Source organism: Maniola hyperantus, chromosome 25, assembly GCF_902806685.2.
Source record: "Maniola hyperantus chromosome 25, iAphHyp1.2, whole genome shotgun sequence".
In the NCBI taxonomy this organism is placed as follows: Eukaryota; Metazoa; Arthropoda; class Insecta; order Lepidoptera; family Nymphalidae; genus Maniola; species Maniola hyperantus.
In genome coordinates, this window is record NC_048560.1 from 5,904,473 (window position 1) to 5,929,518 (window position 25,046).

Here is a 25,046-nt window from a genome sequence, read left to right on the forward strand (position 1 = left end):
TGACCAAAATTATCTTGTCATTTATATCGACGCTTTTTAACCAACAATAAATACAGTAGCCGGCAGGCAACGTTCAGATTTCCCGGCATGGTTTGAAAGCCCAGAATCTAGAGTAACTGTACAAAAAAAAATATTATGACATATTTTCATATAAAAATAGTGTTATAATGATTTATTTTATATTAAAGTGTATCTAATAGTGAATAAAGTAAGCCAATATGTGACCACATTTTGATTTTATAATTCGAATTTTAAGATATATGAGAGTAGATAAAATCTTATAGGTATATAGTACGCGACAGGTTGAAATAGAAATCGGGGAGGGAATGCCCCGCACGCCCGCACAACCCCCGCGCTAACCCAGCGCGGGTGATGTGCGGATGTGCGGGTCGTCCTCCCGCCACATACCCTGATTGCCATCTCAACCTTTCGCGTACTAAAGGTATACCTAATAAGGCTACAGTCGTTTCGCGTCTCGTCTTCTCGTGCGAATCTTTCTAAATGCGCCTTACCTACAAGCTAGGAATAAAGGCACCAGGTGCTACATTATAAAGCACTTTCATATGATTTTTCACATGCTGCCTATTAAATGTTTCACCCCTAGTTCAAACTGGGTTCAAAGCTAAATTCGCTAGGGTCGCGCGTCATAAAATTTTACGACCGGTCGCCATGGCAACGACGCCATTACGACTTAGTTCATCGATACGCCGCGAGGGGCGCTGCCCGTTTTATTTTGATTTGGTATTGTAATTTTTTAACTGTAAATTATATTGTTTTGTTAAGGGGTGGCGATGCGAGTAAAATCACCTATAGTCCGCGACAAGTTGAGGTGGCGCTCGGGGCATGTGTCCCCCGCGCTCGCCCGCACCGAGTTAGCGCAAAGTCTGTGCGGATGCGCGGGGCGTTCCCTCCCCGATTGCCATTTCAACCTGTCGCGTACTATGAAATATGAATATGTAAAAAGATTCCGACGAATTGAGAACCTCCTCCTTTTTTTGAAGTCGGTTAAAAAGGAAAAGCTGACTGATTGATTTATCAACGCATATTTGATATTAGCTACTAGATGATACCCGCGACTTCGTCCGCGTGGATTTAGGTTTTTAATAATCTCTTCGATTTTCCGGAAGAAAAAGTAGCCTATGTCCTTCCCCGGAATGAAAGCTATCGCTGTACCAAATTTCGTCAAAATCGGTTGAACGGGTGGGCCGTGAAAGGCTAGCAGACAGACGGACAGACAGACAGACACACTTTCGCATTTATAATATTAGTATGGATTAGGTATGATGTAGACATCTGCTAAGAGAGGGTTTTCGAAAATTCAATCCCTACATTAAAATTAATTTGAAAATGTATGTAATTGATACAAAATAGGGTAAATATAGCTAGCTTAAAACTACGTATGCAAAGGCCGCCTTATCTATATATATAAAAGCGAAATACCACTCACTCACTGACTAATCACGCAATCTCAGGAAATATATAAAGCCTACAAACTTGAAATTTTGAAGGTAGGTTCTTTCTAGGACATAGGTGTCCCGTGTCAGCTAAGAAATTTTCAGTTACTAGACGTAATTTCTGAAAACCGACGTTTTGTAACTAGACGACTTATTATAAAGTTATTGAGTAAGCAGTGCCTTTTTGCCTAAATAAAGTGCACCGTCTACTGAGTTGTATAAACGGTCGTTACTTTATGGCATTTTATGGTCCTAATGATAATGCGAGATTGATAAGTGACCTGAACAAATATAATAAAATGTTATCAGTCAGTCAGTACAAATATTGGGCTCTCGAGATATGAAGCACACTTTTTAATTTTTTTTATTTTACTAGCTGATGCCCGCGACTTCGTCCGCGTGGAATTTGGTTTCTAAAAACCACTTGGGAACTCATTGATTTTCCGGGATAAAAATTAGCCTATGTCACTCTCCAGGGTCTCCATGCTAAAAAACACGTCGGTCCGTAGCTCCGTTGCGACGTGATTGAAGGACAAACCAACAAACCAATAAACCAACAGACCAATAAACAAACACACTTTCGCTTATAATAATGGTACTGGTATCGGCCATTAGAATGACATTTCGGCTTTGTAGAGCGTTGTCTCTGTCACTCATACCTATATGACTCTTTGTCAGTCTCAACGACAGAGACAGTGCTCTACAATTCTGCTATCTCCTTCTAAAGGTCGATGTACATTACTTTCTGCCGCGCACTGTACCTACTAGATTTTGCCCGCTACTTAAAAGTAAGATCTATATAGCACACTCGCACACTCTGACTTAGCTTAGATTTAAGTTAGTTAAAACGAGACAGAGCTATTTCTCACATAAATCTATCTTTTTTTTTTTTTTTTTTTTAATCTATCTCGTTTTAACTCTAACTTAAGTCTGAGCAAAGTCAAAGAGCACTCTATAGATCTCAGCCTGTGGACTATGCGGCCGTCGTAGGCTAAAACTATTGATTCTACAAAAAAAGGTGACTACATAATTTATAGGAAATTGTCTCTAGTATAATTTATTACATAACCATTTTCATCGTAAAATGAGTCGGAAAGAAGTTATCGCCAAAAAACTGTTTTGGGCGCCATTTTTCCAAGATGGCGGCGCGAGCGGCAAAGATAAGAGGTTATGAAAATGAAAATTCGGAAAGAGCACGTCGAAATCTATTAAATCACCAATTTTAAATCTCTTGGAAAACTTTCCAGGCATCCCCCTTTTTGGAGGAATCAATGAACAATTTTCATTGAAGTCGGAAAAAAATCTAGGTCAAACAGCTTCAGGTTTCACTCCAGTCTCCCTGCGAGCTAAATGGTGTAAGCCTACAAAATGCCTCGTTACCTTTATACCGTACTAACCTGAAAGCTGGCTGCGTAATGGTTTTATTTTATAACTTCTGTAAAGGAGGGAAAAACCGGTCAAGTGCGGGTTGGACTCGCACACGGAGGGTTCTGTACCATCAAATCAAATTTTATTTCATCGAATCAAAAGTGAAATAATACTTTTTAATTTTATTAATTTTTTTCGCGGCGGCGGCCATTTCAAACTCGGAATAGGTAAAATTTTACGCTTACTGATGGTCAAAATTTTGATTTGCAAGATGATATTATAGTGGTGATGATTAATACGTACTTAAAACTAAAGCTACGAGGGTTCCAAACGCGCCGGTCTGAGAAGAACCCACAACAATAAATATTTTAAAAAATTTAAAATTTTTATTGTATTGAAATATTGGTTGTAACGGTAATATAGAACCACTCTCTAAAATTTTTAAAAATGACGGACGGACTAACAGCGGAAGCTTAGTAATAGTCCCGTTGGCACCATTCGGATACGGAACCCTAAAGAGGTTTTTTGAGTTGTATTTCATAACTCCTGTAAAGGAGGGAAAAAAGGCTTTTTGCGTTGCAAATGGCGTATGAATTACCGATATGGATTACTAGCTTATGGCCGCGACTTTCGTACGCGTGGATTTAGGTTTTGAAATTTGCATTTATAATATGGGTAGTGATTTTGCAACTAGCTAATGGTCGGCAAGCGGTAATCTACTCCGGAGATCTTGGGCACGTGAAGTCTGCCAATCCGCACTTGGCCGGCGTGGTAGACTACGGCCTAAACCCTTCTCATTCTGAGGTGAGACCCGTGCTCTGTAGCGAGCCGGTCATAGGTTGATCATGATAATGATAGATAGCCCTTTTTAGCCTTGTTTGATTGGTTTTTCTTGGTAGGAAAGGCATTCCGAACCAGTGGTAGATGCATTTGACGATTCAAAAGTACCTACTTGCAAAGATTTAATGGAAAAAAATATATTTTTATTTATTTGATCAAGTAGGGTATCGACTATCGAACTTAAACATATTTCAAACAAAAGCATCCGATCCTATCAAAGCACTTTCGTCGGCTGAGCTAAGTGTTTTAACAGGTTCGAATCCGTCAAGCGCGCTCTGTACAAATGGTGGAGTAATATGGTGATAATTGACAGGCCGAACGGACGGAGCGCAGCGAGCGCCGAAAGACGTCTGTGGGGTGGACATGTTTGTTTATTCCCCTTTTACTCCGAACGCTTCTAAAATTAACTTCCTAAAGTGGCGAAATAGTGGATTTTGGATTGATAAGAGACACCGTGAACGTTGCCATCCTTATGTGGTCGACACCCAATCTATTCGCAGAACGTTCTGCTCAACGTTTCTGATACAGTACGCTAAGGTTTGGAACGCTCTTCCGACGTCCGTATAGTCTTCAAGGAAAGAGTGAATAAGCATCTTCTAGGCAAGCGCGCTCCTACTTAGACCTCATCATTTTACTAAGCATAATTGTCGTCGTAAATAAAAAACAAAATCCATCCGCCTGTCATCATCATCTTTTTTTTATCTTTTTTTTATTCAGATACAAGTTAGCCCTTGACTGCAATCTCACCTGGTGGTAAGTGATGATGCAGTCTAAGATGATAGCGGGCTAACCTGGAAGGGGTATGGCAGTTTTTATTAAACCCATACCCCTTTGGTTTCTACACGGCATCGTACCGGAACGCAAAATCGCTTGGCGGCACGGCTTTGCCGGTAGGGTGGTAAGTAGCCACGACCGTAGCCTCCCACCAGACCAGAAATTTATAAAATTCCAAACCCCTGCCAGGAATCGAACCCGGGACCTCCCACTATTAAGACCACAGCGCTCCCCACTGCGCCAGGGAGGTCGTCAAATCTTCAACAGATAGACGTCCACGGCTGGACGATAGATCTCTTGTAGTCAGTCCCATACACCACGGTCTTACGCCGCCGCCATTCAGCGGCTTCCTGCGACTCGTTTGATGTTGTCTGACCACCTAGTCTTCTGCTGGTGCGAGGTCGCCATTCTAGCAGCTTGGGACCCCAACATTATCAATTTTTCGAACTATGTGCCAAGCCCATTGCCACTTCAGCTTTTACACCCGCCGAGCTATGTCAGTTAGTCTGTTTCTCCTTCGGATCTCCTCATTTCTGATTTAATTACATAGAGAAACTCCAAGCATAGCTCTCTCCATCGCCCTCTGCGTGAATCTGAGCTTTCTTATAAGACCCCTAGTTAGCGACCATGTCTCGGATCCCTACTTATTATGTTACTTTGGTATCTCTCTAGTCTTTTTTTAGCAGTTAAAAGTAGTTTTGAGAGTTTAGAGTCTAAATTTTAGACTATAACAAACATACAATTCTAAAATCATAATCCTTCTTTGATTTCGCCGTCATCATCAACCGATAGGCGTGCACTGCTGGACATAGATCTCTTGTAGGGACTTCCACACGCGATGGTCTTGCGCCGCCTGAATCCAGCGGCTGGTTTCGCCGTAGTCGCATGAAAATAAACAACACTGTTCCTCGTAACGACCACCAATATGGTCACCGCATCGTAAGTCAAGAAACACGCCCCCGTTTGATGTGGCCGGCCGTAAACGCGCATCTGTTTGTGTTTACCCACTGTTTATATACGTTTTGTTACCTGTAACCCAAAAACTACCCCACCCATCATGGGGAGGTGCTATATGCAATATATTCCTTAGCAAAAGTACTAGACCAAAGGGCCTAGACAAAGGTGAAGATGTCGCCGTAAACGTGTTTACCCATTGTTTATGTGTACTCATTAACCTGTCCCGGCTTCGTACGGGACCTACCTATTACTAAAATATATGAATGTGTTATATTAGCATAAGTACTTATAAATCCTTGTGAAATGTTTTAAATGATATTAAATTACACGGAGACATTTAGGTACCAACCAAACCTATTTGAAACCATACTATATTTATATTTGTGAACTCAAAAAAATTGAGAATGTAAAATCCGTCATATTGATTTTGGTCAATTAATATGTAACTGTAAAATGTTAATCAGACCATAATAACGAATCATCAAAATTGGCTCAGTAGCTTAGGAGTCACGTTGGAACATACGTAAATTATACATATATTCATACATACTGTTAAAATCATAGCCCAGCTCTTGGCGTAGTTGGGTAAATTGGACGATGTCTACTCTTAATATGCCAGGCGAGTTACTTGATGCACCTACCGTACGATGGGGTCGCTTTGTTTGATCAAAATTTGACCGGAACAGACCTTTTAACTCCATTATCGAATACCTACTTTGTTTGATATCAATATTGTAGTTCTGTCCGGTTATGAAACTTTGGTAGATCCTTGCTTTCTTGCTGGTTCTTCACGGTATCATTCTGAACTTTTTTTTAAAATTCAGACACAAGTTAGCCCTTGACTGCAATCTCACCTGGTGGTAAGTGATGATGCAGTCTAAGATGGCAAACAGTGAAGCAGGCCAACCTGGAAGGGGGTATGGCAGTTTTTTAATAAACCCGGCGTGGGTTTCTTAACCAAAAGCCTGTATACCAATTTTCATCGATGTAACTTTAAAAATGAAAGACTTTCATACAAACTTCCATCCCCCCATTTACCCCCCTTAAGGGTGGAATTTCGAAAAATCCTTTCTTACAAAGAACACACCCTCCAAATTTCATGTTTCTAGGATCAGTGGTTTAAGCTGTGCATTTTGATATATAAGTCTATCAGTCAGTCAGGACTTTGAATTTTATATTATATATGTATATAGATTGTTTCTTATTTTCAGAAGCTGTTCATCATAATGCAGGGCACAGACTTCGATCCCACAGACCAAATAGACGACATAGAGCTACAAACGGTAATTTTATTTTTCAAAATATATGGCTCATATTTGTATGCATTCACAGTTAGTTGATGATGATGATGATAATGTAAAATATTACTTGCTTCATGAATAGTTAGTTAGAATAGAACAGTTTCAGTATTTTGTTAAAACCAGTGATTAACAGAGTGGACTTATAAATGTCGAAATCAGCCTCTTGCTAGATTTTTAACAATTACGTGTTTATCGATTCTAAAATCTTGTTAATCTTTGAAAAAATATTGAAACCATATATATCAATAAACAATTAACCATATACCTAACAATTAATCCTGAATATGTGTGTGTATATTTGTTACTCTTTCACGCAAAAACTACAGGACGAACTTGACTGAAATTTGGAATAGAGATAGATTAGACCTTTTAAACATATCCATGTGGACAAAGTTGCGGGCATCATCTAGTCTACGCTAAAACGCTAAAATCATCTAGTCTATCTAGTAAATAATAAAATCCTGTCTATTTAAATAGGCAGAATTTTAAATATGATAGCTTAGCTAGTAGCGCCATCTACATAAATTAATAAACTTCCTCTACTCGTCCACAGATGGCGGGCTGCGCTTTGAACCGGAACCTTACAGCAAGAAGTTGGAACTGAATAGCTCAGGCAAGATCCATTGCAAGGTCGCCGGAGGAACTGCCCCAACTGTGCAGTGGTTTTTGGTAATTTCTTTCATATCGACTTTATAGAAACGCCAGTTGTCTGGGTCAAGTACAGAAATCCTTTGTGATTCTGAATATTTGCTTTTATATTATTTTGTAAAAGTTAAGATATATTGCAAATGAAACATCTGACTGACGCTAGAACTCAACGAACGTTGCGTAAGTAGGCCACTCGGCGTCAATGCCGCGTCGTAGGTGGGGCATTGACCCTATTTTTGCACGCTATACATTGCGGGTTTGAAAAATAGTAAATCACTAAAACTACAAAATGAGGCAAATTGTTATTGGCATTGGATTGCGTTTAGATAAACTGGTTTTAGATTTTATCTGGTGGGAGGCTTCGGCCGTGGCTAGTTACCACCCTACCGACAAAGCCGTGCCGCCAAGCGATTTAGCGTTCCGGTACGATGCCGTGTAGAAACCAAAGGAGCATGGGTTTCATAAAAACTGCCATACCCCTTCCAGGTTCGCCCGCTTCCATCTTAGACTGCCTCATCACTTACCACCAGGTGAGATTGCAGCCAAGGGCTAACTTGTATTTGTAATCTTAGAATTTCATAGTTCAAGTGATGGAGGGCCCTTAACCTTGTAGTTTTTTTTACAGAACAATGCTGACCCCCTCCCGCAAGGTGTGACGTCAGCAAATGGCACCCTCATGGTGGCAGAGGCTAAAAAACATCATGCCGGCAACTACACTTGCCGAGCCACAGATGGCGACCATGTCATCCGTGCGAACATTACTTTGGATGTTGTTGGTAAGAATATAACAGTACGCAGTATAAGATTTTACGTCTCACCAAACTTTGCTAGAACTCGAGAGTCGAAACACAATACCGTCAAAGTAAAATGGACCTAAAGGGCCTTGAATTGAAGTCAAAAATTCAATGCCACTGATTTTAATTCCGCAACGTTTCCGCTTGGAGCGCTAGCTGCAGATGTGTAGACAAACTTGAGCTTTAAAAGAAGGCAGTTAAAATCCAGTTTACTATAATGCGGAAGGTTTTCGACACTCGAATACTATCAACGTTGGTGAGACATAAAATCTCTTACCAAGCGTACAGGTATAATATTGTAGGATAGTTGAGTTTGGACTTATATCTATACAGCATAAAAGGAAAAGCTGACTGACTGACTGACTGATCTATCAACGCACATCTCAAACTACTGGACCGATCGGGCTGAAACTTGGCATGCAGATAACTATTCGTAGACATCCGCTAAGAAAGGGTTTTTGAAAATTTAATATCTAAGTGGGTAAAATAGGAGTAAAATTTGTATAAATTAGTTACTTAGTTGAAATTCTATGGACACGCACGGAGTGATTTGTACTTATTTCTACTTATACATCTGGCTAAGACATGGCACGCCCTTCCGGCATCAGTTTTCTATTTTCTCCTCCACTTTTAATAGAAAAGTCAAGAGTGAATAGGCATCTTCTAAGCAAGCGCGCTTCATCTTAGGCTTCATCATCACTTGCCAGCAGGTCTGAGCCAAGCGCTAAAAAACCTTTAAAAAAGCGGACTTATTTCCTTTGTGAACAGTTGCGCCTCGCGTGGTGGAGCCGCTATCAGAGCAACAGATGCACGTGACAGTCGGACAGAACGTGTCTCTAAACTGCGTGGCCACCGGCGACCCGCCTCCGACCACTCATTGGGACAGAAACCTTACCATTTTGCACCAACAACGTAAGTATTGCATTGTATAACAAACACTATATAGGGGAAACTCGCCTAATTCGTACCCCCTAAGAACAAAGGCATAATTAATCCATACTGATATTATAAATGCGAAAGTGTGTCTGTCTATCTGTCTGTCTGTCTGTCTGCTAGCCTCTCACGGCTCATCCGTTCAACCGATTTTGATGAAATTTGGTACAGAGTTAGCTTATATCCCGGGGAAGGACATAGGCTACTTTTTATCCCGGAAAATGAAGGAAGATTTTAAAAAACGTTAATCCACACGGACGAAGTCGTGGGCATCCTCTAGTATAGAATAAGAAAATGTGACCCTTGAAAACTTTTGTTTATTATGCTAATCAAGTAGGTATATAATTTACTATTGTTACAGAAGATGGTGTTGATATTGAGGATGGTGCGGACGCTTCGATATCGAAGTATGTAAAAAATTGTTTATTTTGATTTTTAATGGTAACAAACAAAGATATTATATTGGTATATTTAGGTACCTATCACATTAATCATACAATTAACGCATCGCCTCAGTCCGCCAATGAATGCGATCGTGGTAATGCGATGCGGTGGTGGTTAGTTCTCGATTGTCTACAGTATATAACTTGAAAAATAACGGACTGAGTATCCTACAATTTTTCACACTGTTAAATATCCTTGGGCGTGTAAAATCTTAAAATTGAGTAACTACAAGCTAATAATAGGTTTTCACAGTTAGATACAAAATTAAAAGTAAGATGAACACGCACGACAAGCAAACTATAACTAGATATAATTGCGTTTTGCAAACAAATTTATTAAACTCTGGCGTACACTATTCACATTTTTTTTATTTTTATTTATTCAGATACAAGTTAGCCCTTGACTGCAATCTCTCCTGGTGGTAAGTGATGATGCAGTCTAAGATGATAGCGGGCTAACCTGGAAGGGGTATGGCAGTTTTTATTAAACCCATACCCCTTTGGTTTCTACACAGCATCGTACCGGAACGCTAAATCGCTTGGCGGCACAGCTTTGCCGGTAGGGTGGTAACTAGCCACGGCCGAAGCCTCCCACCAGACCAGACCAGAAATTTAGAAATTATAAAATTCCAAACCCCTGCCAGGAATCGAACCCGGGACCTCCCACTATTAAGACCACAGCGCTCATCACTGCGCCAGGGAGGTCGTCGAAAAACAACAAACAGAGTCAAACAAATATTTCCATAAAATAAGTTTATGCTGGATTCCTTATAAATTTAATTTAAATTGCGAGAAGCGCGAGCAATGAAGGAATTTGATCTGTTGTTCGCTCTGGACACTGGCAAATGTAAAAAAAAATAGTGTCTGGATGCACGTATTAATAGACTTGGGGGTACAAATCATTTAAGCTTTAACTATGATCACTATCTATGGGCCTCATAAGAAAGGATATTTATTTGTACAGATTAGTGCTTCTCAACAACGGCACGCTTCTGATCCGCAACGCTTCGAAGCAGGACTCCGACAGGTACGGCTGTACTGCGGGCAGTGCTGCCGGGCTGGCTAGAAACGAATTGCTACTTGTTGTTCATCCCGGTAAGTTTTATGTAGAATCACATCACCACTTCAAGAATATTTGAATATCTTCAACTTATTATAAATATCCCGCAAATTGCTTGTGGCGGTTGCCACAGTACAAACTAGATGACGCTGTTCAATCGATGACGTAGTCCCGAACAAATGTACCGCCGATAGTACTCGCACTAACAGAGTATACGGCAATCTGGACTATATATAGAAGTTTCAAGATACAACCGTCGTCGGCCCAGCTGGCGCTACCGAGCACAACCAACCGCTCGGTGGGAGATCTCCCCTTTGGTACGGTCGAGCCTGTACACCGCTCCCGTACATGCTAATGCGCGTGGCGGCCATTTTAGTGACGTCAGCACTAGACTGAAGTTTCGAGCTGATGGTATATTTTTACTGGATATTTATACGCGTGGATTTAGGTTTTTAAAAATCCCGTAGAAACTCTTTGATTTCGGGATAAAAAGTAGTCTATGTCACTCTCCAGGTCTTTAACTATACTCATGCAAAAAATCACGTCGACCCGTTGTTCCGTTGAGACGTGATTGAAGGACAAACCAACACACCAATAAACCAACAAACCAACACACTTTCACATTTATAATATGGGTACTGGTTCTATGCTATTACAGAAGGAGAACTCCCACCGCCGGAGTCAACTGGCGTGGCGGGCAAAGCGGTGCTAGTGTCGATATCTGTAGCGGGGGCCTACATGATACTGGTGCTGGCTCTCATGCTATACTGCAGGCGCCGCAGGCTGAAGAGACGGGAACGAGGTAAATTGACCTGAAGTATATAGGCTTAGAGAAAACACTTTGTCCTATAACTATAATTAGCGATAATAATAATGATTACCTACTTATATGCCAAATTTGATGTCTCTTATTACATATAACTAGATGATGCCAGCGACTTCGTCCGCGATTTCGGATTTTAAAAATCCCGTGGGAACTCTTTGAGCCTATGTCCCTTCCCCGGGATGCAAGCTATCTCCGTACCAAATTCGTCAAAATCGCTTGAACGGATGGGCCGTGAAAAGCTAGCAGACAGACAGACAGACACACTTTCGCATTTATAATATTATTAGTAATTAGTATGGAAGTATGGATAATTGAGAAATAAAGCATCTTTAAAGCGAAAATATAAATCCTTTATATTCTCTATCTAGAAAAATCCAGCTTTATTTCTCGTTTTTCAGCTTTCTAGGTCCTAGGGATTGGCTAGGGAGGTAATGACACATTTATTTTTCATAGGGGAAAAAATGGAGTTGGAAATGGCAGAAGGGAGGGAGAAGTTGGTGGAAGAAGGGGAAGAAGAGAAACAAAAGGTGACTCTGAACGGTGCGCCCGCGCAGAACGGACGACTGCTGCCGCATGACAGAGATAGCGGTATGTGAATTGCGATGTCTCTTTCTATTGACAAATTGATGAGTTGTATACTACGCCATAGAGTCAGTCAGGGGGCGATGGAGAGAGCTATCTACGTGATCAGTTCAGATGTTAACAGATCCGCAAGGGAGTCAGAGTATCCGACATAGCAAAGCTGGTTGCTAAGCTGAAGTGGCAATGGGCAGGGCACATAGTTCGAAAACACGATAGATGTTAGGGTCCCGAGTTGCTGGTGGAAAGCACAGCAAAGACCCCCATTAGGAAGATAGACGACATCAAGGGAGCCGCTGGATCGCGGCGTCGCAAGACGGTGGCGTGTGGAAGTCCCTGCAAGAGACCTATGTAAAGCAGTGGACGTCTATCGGTTGACAAAATATGAATAGGAATACCTTATCGCCATATTGTGACGTCATTGATCGATTTGTACAGTGCGACAAGGCTATCTTGGCGCATGGCGAAAATCGGAACTAACATTGCCGTCAAGTGTCCAGATAAAGTTTTAAACAAGGTTTCCTTATTTTCATTGAGCCCATGTTTTTTTTTTTTTTTTTTTAAATGTGTTTTTTAAAAAATTGATTATGTTTTCGGTTTCAGGCGCAGACAATTCCGAGGTATCGGGCGTATCTCGCGCGTCCAAGAAGTCGGGACAGTACGACCAACTGACCGTGCCTAGAACTCTGCTCACCGAACTTATTACACTTGGTAAATTTTTTTTTCAATATTTATGTATTTCATTTATTTATAATGAAATACATAAATACATACTTATATGAGGGGTAATAGGCTGGCATGGTATGGGCATATAATGCGGAGGGAAGAAAGCCATGTCACTAGAAGAATGTTAAGTATGCATGTGGAAGGAAAAAAGAGGAGAGGACGACCAAAGAAAAGGTGGATGGATTGCGTGAAAGAGGATATGCGTGAAAAAGAAGTGGATAATACGTTGACGAATGACAGGAATGAGTGAAAGAAGAAGACATGTTGTGACGACCCCACGTAGCGTGGGATAAGGTAAGGAAGAAGAAGAATAATAATTCAATCTAGCACTTAAATCTAAAAAAAAACAACATTGGTAAATTATATTTGATATAATTTACGCTGAAACGTGGACACTGACAGTTTGCCTTGTCCACAAGTTCAAAGTCGCTCAGCGGGCTATGGAGCGGGCTATGTTGGGTATCTCTCTGAGGGACAAAATCCGTAACGAGGAAATCCGTAGGAGAACCAGAGTGACCGACATAGCCCAACGAATTAGCCAGCTGAAGTGGCAGTGGGCAGGCCACGTCTGCCGCAGAACCGATGGCCGATGGGGCAGAAGTGTTCTGGAGTGGAGACCGCGTATCAGCAAGCACAGTGTGGGACGACCTCCAACCCGCTGGACTGACGACCTTAAGAAGATAGCGGGAAGTGGGTGGATGAGGAAGGCGGAGGATAGTGTGTGGTGGCGAGCTCTTGGGAAGGCCTATGTCCAGCAGTAGACGCAAACAGGCTGATTGATTGATTGATTGAAATTATATTTAGAGTACGCGGCAGAAAGTAATGTACATCGACCTTTAGAATGACATTTCGGCTTTATAGAGCGTTGTCTCTGTCATATTTTAATGTATACTAGCTTATGCTCGCGACTTCGTCCGCGTGGACTATAAAATTTCAAACCCCTATTGCACCCCCTTAGGGTTGACTTCTCAAAAATCCTTTCTTAGCGGATGCCTACATAATTATAGCTATCTGCATGCCAAATTTCAGCCCGATCCGTCCAGTAGTTTAAGCTGTGTGTTGATAGATCAGTCAGTCAGTCAGTCAGTCAGTCAGTCAGTCACCTTTTCCTTTTATATATTTAGATTTCTCGATATCTCAACCCAATTGCACGGGTCGTGGTCACGACGGGACTGCGGTCACACGAGTAGATATTATAGACCAGAGGGGAAGCTTCACACTAGCTCACGCACACCACGACGTGGCACGGACGCTCCGTGCGCCCAGGTTGGCGGCAAACGGAGCGTCCGTGACACGTCGTGGTGTGCGTGAGCTGCGCTAGAGTGAGTGAACCTACAGCCAGCCGCTAGTATGAAGCTTCCCCTCTGGTCTATATATCTACTCGTGTGCTGCGGTACTGCGAGAGATGAAGTTCGAGCTGTCAAGGGCAGTAGCGAACTACCCTTTTTAACCGACTTCCAAAAAAAGGAGGAGGTTCTCAATTCGTCGGAATCTTTTTTTTTTTTTTATTGTTCTTCTCGCTGGAACTTCACGAGCTGTCCGGCAACATACACTCACAACGTCACGTTGTCTCTGTCACTCATACCTATATGACGTTTTGTCGGTCTCAACGACACAGACAATGCTCTTCAAATCCGCTATCTCCTTCTAAAGGTCGATGTACATTACTTTCTGCCGCTTACTATATCTATTCTTACACAAAGTTTTGCTTACTCTCTCTCTCTCTGTGAGTTGTGTCCTTATTGCTGAGGGTCGGGACCAGGGGTGTTGCGGATATCCGCATCCGCAAATGTGAAAATTACGCATTAAATCAGACATCCGCATCCGCATCAAATAATGCAGATCTCTTTCTAAAGGTCGATGTACATTACTTTCTGCCGCGTACTATACCTACTCTTACACAAAGTTTTGCTTAGTCTCTCACTGTGAGTTGCGTCCTTATTGCTGAGGGTCGGGACCAGGGGTGTTGCGGATATCCGCATCCGCAAATGTGAAAATTACGCATTAAATCAGACATCCGCATCCGCATCAAATAATGCAGATCTCTTTCTAAAGGTCGATGTACATTACTTTCTGCCGCGTACTATACCTACTCTTACACAAAGTTTTGCTTAGTCTCTCTCTGTGAGTTGCGTCCTTATTGCTGAGGGTCGGGACCAGGGGTGTTGCGGATATCCGCATCCGCAAATGTGAAAATTACGCATTAAATCAGACATCCGCATCCGCATCAAATAATGCAGATCTCTTTCTAAAGGTCGATGTACATTACTTTCTGCCGCGTACTATACCTACTCTTACACAAAGTTTTGCTTAGTCTCTCTCTGTGAGTTGCGTCCTTATTGCTGAGGGTCGGGACCAGGGGTGTTGCGGATATCCGCATCCGCAAATGTGAAAATTACGCATTAAATCAGACATCCGCATCCGCATCAAATAATGCAGATCTCTTTCTAAAGGTCGATGTACATTACTTTCTGCCGCGTACTATACCTACTCTTACACAAAGTTTTGCTTAGTCTCTCTCTGTGAGTTGCGTCCTTATTGCTGAGGGTCGGGACCAGGGGTGTTGCGGATATCCGCATCCGCAAATGTGAAAATTACGCATTAAATCAGACATCCGCATCCGCATCAAATAATGCAGATCTCTTTCTAAAGGTCGATGTACATTACTTTCTGCCGCTTACTATATCTATTCTTACACAAAGTTTTGCTTACTCTCTCTCTCTCTGTGAGTTGTGTCCTTATTGCTGAGGGTCGGGACCAGGGGTGTTGCGGATATCCGCATCCGCAAATGCGAAAATTACGCATTAAATCAGACATCCGCATCCGCATCAAATAATGCAGATCTCTTTCTAAAGGTCGATGTACATTACTTTCTGCCGCTTACTATATCTATTCTTACACAAAGTTTTGCTTACTCTCTCTCTCTCTGTGAGTTGTGTCCTTATTGCTGAGGGTCGGGACCAGGGGTGTTGCGGATATCCGCATCCGCAAATGCGAAAATTACGCATTAAATCAGACATCCGCATCCGCATCAAATAATGCAGATCTCTTTCTAAAGGTCGATGTACATTACTTTCTGCCGCGTACTATACCTACTCTTACACAAAGTTTTGCTTAGTCTCTCTCTGTGAGTTGCGTCCTTATTGCTGAGGGTCGGGACCAGGGGTGTTGCGGATATCCGCATCCGCATCAAATAATGCAGATCTCTTTCTAAAGGTCGATGTACATTACTTTCTGCCGCGTACTATACCTACTCTTACACAAAGTTTTGCTTAGTCTCTCTCTGTGAGTTGCGTCCTTATTGCTGAGGGTCGGGACCAGGGCTGTTGCGCATATCCGCATTATAATAGGTATTAGTTAGGATTTAGGTTCGTAATTTTTCTCAGGTCGTGGCGAGTTTGGAGACGTGATGCTGGCTAAGATAGACATGACACAAATAACGAAGCTTAGGAACAAGGACGAAGATTTGGAGCCGCAACTCAAGCCCGTGCTCGTAAAGGCGTTGACTACCAAGGATGAGGTGAAATTATAATTCTTTATTTGCAGATTTATTTATTACTAGCTAATGCTGCGACTTTGTCCGCGTGGATTTAGGTTTTTAAAAATCCCGTGGGAACTCTTTGATTTTCCGGGATAAAAAGTAGCCTATGTCACTTTCCAGGTTTTACACTATTGAGATATGTTGTGGCCGTATGGTAATAATTAAATGCGGCAACGGTGAAAGATGTTTATTGAGAGCCGGCTTATGATCTACTCTCGCTTATGGACTAACAATACTAATAAAGAAATCTTACATACTATTGTTTTAAACTTATTGCTTAACGACCTAACCTACATAATTTTGCATCACCTCTCTTTCAATCCGATGTGCAGGCAACCTACTTTGATATATTGAGGAGTTGCATTTTTATGTTACTTAAACTGACAATTCGTACATATTACAACTCCCCTGAAAATGTATGCGGTTACCCCTCCCCTTAAAAGAAAAAAAATGTTAGACGCTACATCGAATCAGAAGAAAAGATGATGACAATCACAAAAATAAAATCTAATGCTAAATAAAATTAAATTATGTAAGGAAACATTTTTTTTAGTTACTTCCTGTGCTTAAATGCAATTTATCTTATCTCTTACTTCGTATGGGCATACTTTCAACCTTACTTATAACTAGAAAAATCGTAATCTATTAAGTGCAGTCAAGGATTTAACTTTTACAAAAGTTTCGAAAAATCTCATCATAGGTAATAAAATAATCTCAAAATAGCATCATAGGTATTAGATATGTATAAGCTGAGGTATCGATTTCACAAATCAACTTCAAAAGATTCTTTGACCTATCAAATCGTCGTCATCATAAGTATGCAGCTGTCGTATAGCATCGTCGTAAGACGGTAAATATAAGGTTTCTATTCTATAACCCATAATAATACCTATTATGAAGTAAACATCTCAGGTATTCATATTTCCTGGACAGTCAACTCAAAATAAACCTCTCCTAGTCTTCATCTTCCTTTCAAGTTACTTCTTCACATAATACAAATAAATAAACAAATCAACAGACGCGGCGCGTACTCTCCTAATTAATATTTAACATAACATGCTTGCAAGCATTTTTCATAAGACTTATAGTCTTCATCAAACTTATTTCTTTCAATAAGTATTTCAATAACATTCAACTTTTCATAAAAATTCTAGGTCTTTCACTAACACCAGCGCGGTAGATAATGATCAAGAGTCTAGACAAATATATAGTTGAATGAGGAGGTACTAAATATGCGCAAAACATCGCGTTTAAACAAATAAATAACAATCAGATTCCTACGTCAGTATGTCTCAATCCAAAATAAATATTGTATATTTTATACCTATAGCACTTCTACAGCCGAAGGGTGATCAAGCCTTTGGTTTGCAGAGTCCTAATTTGTCAAAGCCGGGTAAAGTCTTATATCGTCAAAACTAGCACGAAACTAGACGAAAAACGTCTGTAGGGGAAAAAATTCTCCTTATTTCATATTAATTTCCTTGTATTTGCAAATTGCATCTCTAGCAAAACCATTGTCTCGTATAACAATATCAAATGTTCGGGTACGCGTGTGTCGTTGACCACGCGATGGCACCGTTATAATTCTCTGAATTATTATATTTCGATTTTAACACCGAATACTTACGAAAGAAGTAAGTACCTACTTATTCATTTATTAATTATCTATTATTATTTTAAACTATCCTACACACTATATAAAATCTTACAAATGAAGCACGAAGGGAACTTATGAGTAGATAGTGGAGCAAGTATTATTTATTATTTAAAAAAATTACCAATATTCTCCTATCCTATACGTACAAAATTAAATTATCTACCCAAAAAAAAAATTACAATACCTACACATTCTACCTATTTGCCCATTACGAGAGATAAATTGCACTTACTTTAACTGTTAGCGACACATTTTATTAATCAATTTCGTGACCGCCGTGTAGTCGCCGTCGTCGTCAGGACTGGTTTTGGTCATCAGGTCCGGAGGTCTGGAGCCTGCGCCTCTTCTTTACTGCATCTTAGTGGGCCGGGCTAACCCTGGACTCCTCGAACTGGGCCGGGAATACCCTGGACACCTCCTAGTTGTGGCCGGGATAACCCTGGACGCACGATGATGCTGGGCCGATCAATGAAGCTTGAGATGTCTTCTGTTCATAAGCGATTCATTTTTGGGCTTATTTCTTGATGTTAGTGTTTCTTGATTTTTAATACAGGACGTGGAATTATTTTCTTCTTTTTGTTCTAATTGAGTCTTGAATCTTGATATTCTTTAGAAAATTGTGTAGTCTTCTTCTTGATCCGTGCCCAGCCGGTGCACGCACTTAGATTAAGCATGCACCGACTGGCAAGGGTCGCCATGAGATATGTTGTGGCCGTATGGTAATAATTAAATGCGGCAACGGTGAAAGATGTTTATTGAGAGCCGGCTTATGATCTACTCTCGCTTATGGACTAACAATACTAATAAAGAAATCTTACATACTATTGTTTTAAACTTATTGCTTAACGACCTAACCTACATAATTTTGCATCACCTCTCTTTCAATCCGATGTGCAGGCAACCTACTTTGATATATTGAGGAGTTGCATTTTTATGTTACTTAAACTGACAATTCGTACATATTACACTATACCCAATCCAAAAATCATGTAAATCCGCTGCTCCGTTGTGACGTGATTGAGGGACAATTGGCAAACAAACACACTTTCGCATTTATAATATGGGTAGTGGCCCAACACTTCTCACTCTGAGAGGAGACCCGTGCTCTGTAGTGAGCCGGCGATGGGTTGATCATGAATTTAAATGTCTTCTTGTCCAAAATTGCTCTTCTTAATACTTGAAGACCAAAAATAAAAATAGTTTTTATTCAATTAAACTTTTACAAGTATTTTTGAATCGTCAGATGCATCTACCTGTGTCCATAGTCTGCGAACAGTGCATGTTGCCAGTGATGACATATGGAGCCCAGACATGCGGCTCGATTGCGGTAGAATGACAGCTACAATGTCACGATCGCAATCACCTCTGATTGGTTGAAGCTCGCTCTCTATTGGCTACAATTTTTTTTTTTTAAATTTATTTATTCATATTAATTTTACAGAGTTTCCTACATATCTATCTCGCCAAACTGGTGGGCCAGTTTGTTGGCGAGGTGGCGCTCTTAATACTATGTACATAACTTACTACTATATTTCCTTAACGCTATTCACACACCTATATCTATTCTTATAATAAAACTGTACTACATACTAATTTAAACCTACCTACTTCACTAAAAGATAAACTAACACAATTGAGTATACTAACAACTTACTAATAAATAACCAAAGAAAACACAAAAACACAAATTAATAATTATTAAGAAGCATGATAGTCAGTTAGAGCCAAATTCAGCCAATCACAACCATTGAGATTGATGCAGGTTTTACGAAATCGACCTACAGGTCGCTATCTTTGTCATTTCAGTAATCAGCACCCCGAAAAACTTCGTATCCATTTTAATTTTTTTTTTTTTTGTAATTACAGGTGCAACTAGCAGAATTCCGTCGCCAGCTGGACTTATTCAGTAGAGTACGTCACGAGCACATCGCACGACTGATCGGCCTGTGCAACGAAGCAGACCCGCATTATATGCTCCTAGAACATACTGACTGGGTAAGCTACAGTTATAGTACACTAGCTGATGCCTGCGACTTCGTCCGCGGGGAATTAGGTTTTTTAAAAATCCCGTGGGAATTCTATTATTTTCCGGGATAAAAATTTAGGCGAAATTAAATTAAAAAAATCGTTTGTAGACCTCTCTCGGAGTTCAATGTGTTTATAGTTGAAACAGAATCTTTTTCTTACAAGGAATGATAAAAATAATTAGGTACTGGCTTTTGATTCTGCCCCTGATTTACTATTTTCTACTAGCTGATGCCCGCGACTTCGTCCGCGTGGAATTAGATTTTCAAAAATCCCGTGTGAACTCTTTGTTTTTCAGAGATGAAAAGTAGCCAAGTCACTCTCCAGGTCTTTATCTATACCCATGCAAAAAATCATGTCAATCCGTTGCACCGTTGCGACGTGATTGAACGTCAAACCAATAAACCAACAAACAAACACACTTTCGCATTTATAATAAGGGTACTGATATGTGTCAAGTTCTGTAGGCGGTTAATAAATCCTTACTAATATTATAAATGCGAAAGTGTCTTGTCTGTCTGCTTGTTTTTCACGGCCCAACCGATTTTGATGAAATTTGGTACAGAGTTAGCATACATTCTGAGAAAAGACATAAGCTACTTTTTATTACGAAAAATCAAAGAGTTCCCACGGCATTTTCATAAACCTAAATCCACGCGGACGAATTACGGGCATCATTTAGTCAAATAAAGTTTTGCGCAAAAAATTTCAATAGCAATGCAAACTTATGATTTTTTTTCTAGTTGAATCATTTGTTTTGTTTGTATGATGCACTTTAAATACTCGTGAAAAAATTTGTGTGCAAAGGTTACTATTGCGCGATATCCAAATTTGAGTCTGTTTAATCCCCAATGGACTAAGAATGTGTGTCGGCTTTAGAGGGGCCTCCAAACATTGAGAAATTCTCAGTAGTCACAAATCAGGTCAAAATATTTCGAGTAAGTTAGGCCACTTGGCTTGGCTATTAGTTTGGCGTTAAAGAAAAAAATTCGCGCTCGCTTATCTCACGCCTTAGCCTACACCAAAGCGCGGAAATAAGTTTCTTTATGGATTAATATTTTCCGTGTTCGAATCTAAGTAGGATTTATTCTATAAAACTCTAAAACTGTAGTGGTACTCGTGAAAATAAGTAGAATCTTGAATGCTGATTTCCTGTTCACGTAATGAGTAGGTAAAAAAAATCGCGCTCGCTTCGCTTCGGATATTACTCAGTGTCTATCATCGCAAACTTGCGTAGATAGCATTGTTTAGCCACTTAATTTCGTTTCACTAGGCGGCACACCTGAATCGATCATGTTATTTTAGGGCGATCTTCGAAGCTTCCTTATAGCAACTCGAACACCTGAAGAAAACGAAGAATATATAAACAGAGTGGGTCCTTTACACGGGTTACCAGCAAGAGACAACACGATCCAACCTCTCGCTCCCCGTCACCGACTCGCCTTGGTCGCGCATCTCGCGTCCGCCGCCGCGAGACTCGCGCACAAGAGGCTCACCCACAGGTAAGTGTCCACACTCCTCCACATGTTCCTGTTCTAACTCGCCTACATATCCCTGTTCTAACTCGCCCAGAACCTCATACCTTTAAAGCAAAAGCGAACATTGGTACGTACTTATAACAATCAGTTCGCTGAGTTTGACTTATTTTACCTATCAAACAATAAATTTAAAAAGGAATTAAGAAACTATCATCGTAAAACAAAAAAAAAGTAGCTAACATCTAAATATGCATGCAATCATACACTCCCATTTACACACACACACACATGCACACACGCTCACACATACTCATAAGCACACACTCACACACGCATACACACACACATACAATCATACACACACTGTTGTAATTTTATTTTATTATTGTATATACCTACATTTATTCTAACTCTATTCTGTTAAAATAGTTTAATTATAATTTTAAGTAATCTCTTTTGGCCTTCTGTTATACCTAGATTTAAATTTAAATAATAATTATGTATTTACGCTGTTGATTACTTTCAAATAAACAAAAAAAAAAAAAAAAAAAAAAAACATTAACTTGTACTGGCACGTGAGCTACTGGCAGAATCTCGATACACATGCGAGTAGCTCGTTCTTGCTTGTAACTGGCATGCTTGTGTGCAACTAGCATGTGTATCACGGGTATTAGATTTAGATTTTTGTGAATGTTTCATTGTGTTTATTATGTGTTGCTTCTAAATAATTTTTAAATACATATCAAAAATTGCGTAACCGGCAGGAATCGAACCTGCATCTTCTGGGTTCGCGCCCGATGCCTTGACCAACTCCGCCACGGTTTCGCTTAGCGCCAGTAACGAAATTTGTGATACGTATGTTCTCTCAGTACTGAAGCGAACATACGTATCACAAATTTCGTTACGGGCGGTAAGCGAAACCGTGGCCGAGTGGTCAAGGCATCGGGCGCGAACCCAGAAGATGCAGGTTCGATTCCTGCCGGTTACGCAATTTTTGATATGTATTTAAAAATTATTTAGTAATTTCCTTGAAGTGTAGGTAAAACACTAAAAATTATAAAAAATGTGTTGCTTCAACAAATAAATCTATTCTATGCTAATAGGGATCTTCTAGGCAAGCGCGTCCCGACCTAGACCACATGGTTGCTTTTTATTGAGCTTGGTTGCTATTAAGTTAAAGCCTGCAATAGTAAAAAGAAGATAATTTTATCAACAGGGACATAGCGGCGCGGAACTGCGTGATAACTTCGAAGCTGCAACTGAAGTTAACTTTCCCGGCGCTAACCCGCGGACCCAACTCGCACGAGTACTACAAACACCATGACCAGGTCAGTTCAGCAGTCTTCATCATCATCATCACTCTTCCAGCATCAGTTTAACTAACCGGCTCGTTGGAAAGCCTGGAACACCGCAGAGACGTTAGCTCTATCTGTTCTATCGCCTGTATAATGGGGAGTGCTCTGAAGAGCTTTTTGACCTTATTCCACCCTCTTTTTTCTACAACCGCACCGCGCGCCACCGTAAGGAATTTCACCCTCACCATCTGGGTGTCTGGTGCACTTCGACCGTCCGCTGCGCCAGATCCTTCTTTCCACGCACGTGCAAACTGTGGAACCAACTCCCATCGGCGGTGTTCCCACTAGATTACAACATGGGGTTATTCAAGGGGCGGACCAACAAATTCCTAAAAGGCCGGCAACGCATCGGCGGCTCCTCTGGTGCTGCAAATGTTCATGGGCGGCGGTAATCACTTAACATCAGGTGACCGCCTGCTCGCTTGCTCGCTATATCTATTAAAAAAAAAAAAAAAAGTTTTCCCCTCCATATATAATATGGGTACCTTCAAGTCAAGAGTGAATAGGCATCTTCTAGGCAAGCGCGCTCCATCTTATGCTGCATCATCACATGCTACCAGGTCTGATTGCAGCCAAGCGCTAGTCTATAAATTTTAAAAAAATCATCATCATCAACCGATAGACGTCCACAGGGGGACATAGGTCTCTTGTAGGGACTTCCACACGCCACGGTCTTGCGCCGCCGCTATCCAGCGGCTCCCGCTGACTCGCTTGATGTCGTCCGTCCATCTAGTGGGGGTCTACCAACACTGCGATTATTATATGGCTTGTTTTCACTTTTCTAATTATATAAAAGAAAAAGCTGACTGACTGACTCTATCAATGCACAACTGAAACTAATGGACGGATCGGGCTGTTTGGCTGGGCCACATGAACGAAGTCGCGAGCATAAGCTAGTTGAGGACTAAAATGGTAATTTTCACATGACAGACACATAGAACTCGTTTCGTAGGTAAAAAGGGAACGGCGGACGGTCAGCCAGACTGTAGATTTAAAGCGGCCATCATAAAGATACCGTTTTATATTTATAATGTGGATATGAATGCGCCTATGGAAGACATTCAGAATTACATTGAAAAGAAAACTGGTATATCGGTTAACTTAGAAAGCGTAAATATGAAACAGAAAAAAGGTTATGCGGCATATAAGTTCTATATTCCTAAGGATAAGTTAAGTGTTTTCATGGACGAGAGCATGTGGCCTACTGGAATTTTATATCGCAAGTTTGTCATATTTAATAGGAAAACCGAGTTATGTGGGAATCTACAAGAAAGTAATCTACAGAGGAGTAATTTGCAAGCGAGTAGTTTACCTACGAATAGTTGAAGATAAATATCATAAGCAGTACGTTCTAACATAGTTCTTAAGTTTTTAAATATTGTGTACTTATTTACTAACACCACATGGGCCACGGCCTGAAATAAAGAAATTTATTATTATTTATAGAGCAAATATGGCGAGTGAGATCTCAAAATGTATGCACTCAGCACTATAGCAACCTTTGTCTACAGTCGACGCATTTTAAACTGAGTCGTCGAGTTATCTGTCTGTTTCGCTCGCACTTACCGACCTGTAAGTGCGAGCGAAACAGACAGATAACTCGACGACTCAGTTTAAAATCAGTCGACTATAGCGATATTTTGCCAGCTTTTCTTATTTTCTCCTCCTTTGCAGGTGATCCCTCTTCGCTGGCTGCCCTACGAAGCGGTGATGGAGGGAGAGTACTCTACTAAGTCTGATGTCTATATGTTTGCGGCCACCGTATGGGAAGTAAGTAATATAACTTATGTTTACTTAGATATGGTTTAATTTAATCACTACCCTTATTATAAATGCGAAAGTGTATTTGATTGTTGGTTTGTCTTTCAATCACGTCGCAACGGTGCAACGGATTGACGTGATTTTTTGCATGGGTATAGATAAAGACCTGGAGAGTGACATAGGCTACTTTTCATCCCGGAAAATGAAAGAGTTCCCACGGGATTTTTAAATAAAATGCCTAATTTCACGCGGATGAAATCGCGGGCATCAGCTAGTAAAAAATATTTTTGTTTCATTTATTTATTTAGTTTGAAGTTTAAACTTTTTGCAACATTTTCTACAGATTTACACCAAAGCTGAGATGCCGTTCGCCAAACTGAATGACAACTCGGTGCTGGAAAGACTGAAGAGCGACACTTTAGACTGGAACATCCCAAGTTCGATGCCCGACCGATTGGGTAACTTATTGGTAAGTACTATCCATATCCATACTAACATTTTAAATGCGTAAGTGTGTTTGTCTGTC

At 40.7% G+C, this 25,046-nt stretch overlaps 1 protein-coding gene across 2 annotated transcripts in view; it reads left to right on the forward strand.

The window, feature by feature from the left end:
- Positions 1-25,046, forward strand: part of LOC117993854 (tyrosine-protein kinase-like otk) — an 88,130-nt gene that overhangs the window by 56,147 nt on the left and 6,937 nt on the right. For both annotated transcript variants that reach the window (XM_034981730.2, XM_069507169.1), the window contains 15 exons: positions 6,605-6,676; positions 7,248-7,363; positions 7,968-8,118; positions 8,905-9,048; positions 9,431-9,476; positions 10,477-10,607; positions 11,231-11,374; positions 11,852-11,986; positions 12,581-12,688; positions 16,090-16,223; positions 19,768-19,896; positions 21,232-21,428; positions 22,621-22,732; positions 24,434-24,529; positions 24,864-24,989. In XM_034981730.2, the coding sequence (XP_034837621.1) occupies positions 6,605-6,676; positions 7,248-7,363; positions 7,968-8,118; positions 8,905-9,048; positions 9,431-9,476; positions 10,477-10,607; positions 11,231-11,374; positions 11,852-11,986; positions 12,581-12,688; positions 16,090-16,223; positions 19,768-19,896; positions 21,232-21,428; positions 22,621-22,732; positions 24,434-24,529; positions 24,864-24,989 (1,841 nt within the window). The remainder of the gene's footprint in view (positions 1-6,604; positions 6,677-7,247; positions 7,364-7,967; positions 8,119-8,904; positions 9,049-9,430; positions 9,477-10,476; positions 10,608-11,230; positions 11,375-11,851; positions 11,987-12,580; positions 12,689-16,089; positions 16,224-19,767; positions 19,897-21,231; positions 21,429-22,620; positions 22,733-24,433; positions 24,530-24,863; positions 24,990-25,046) is intronic.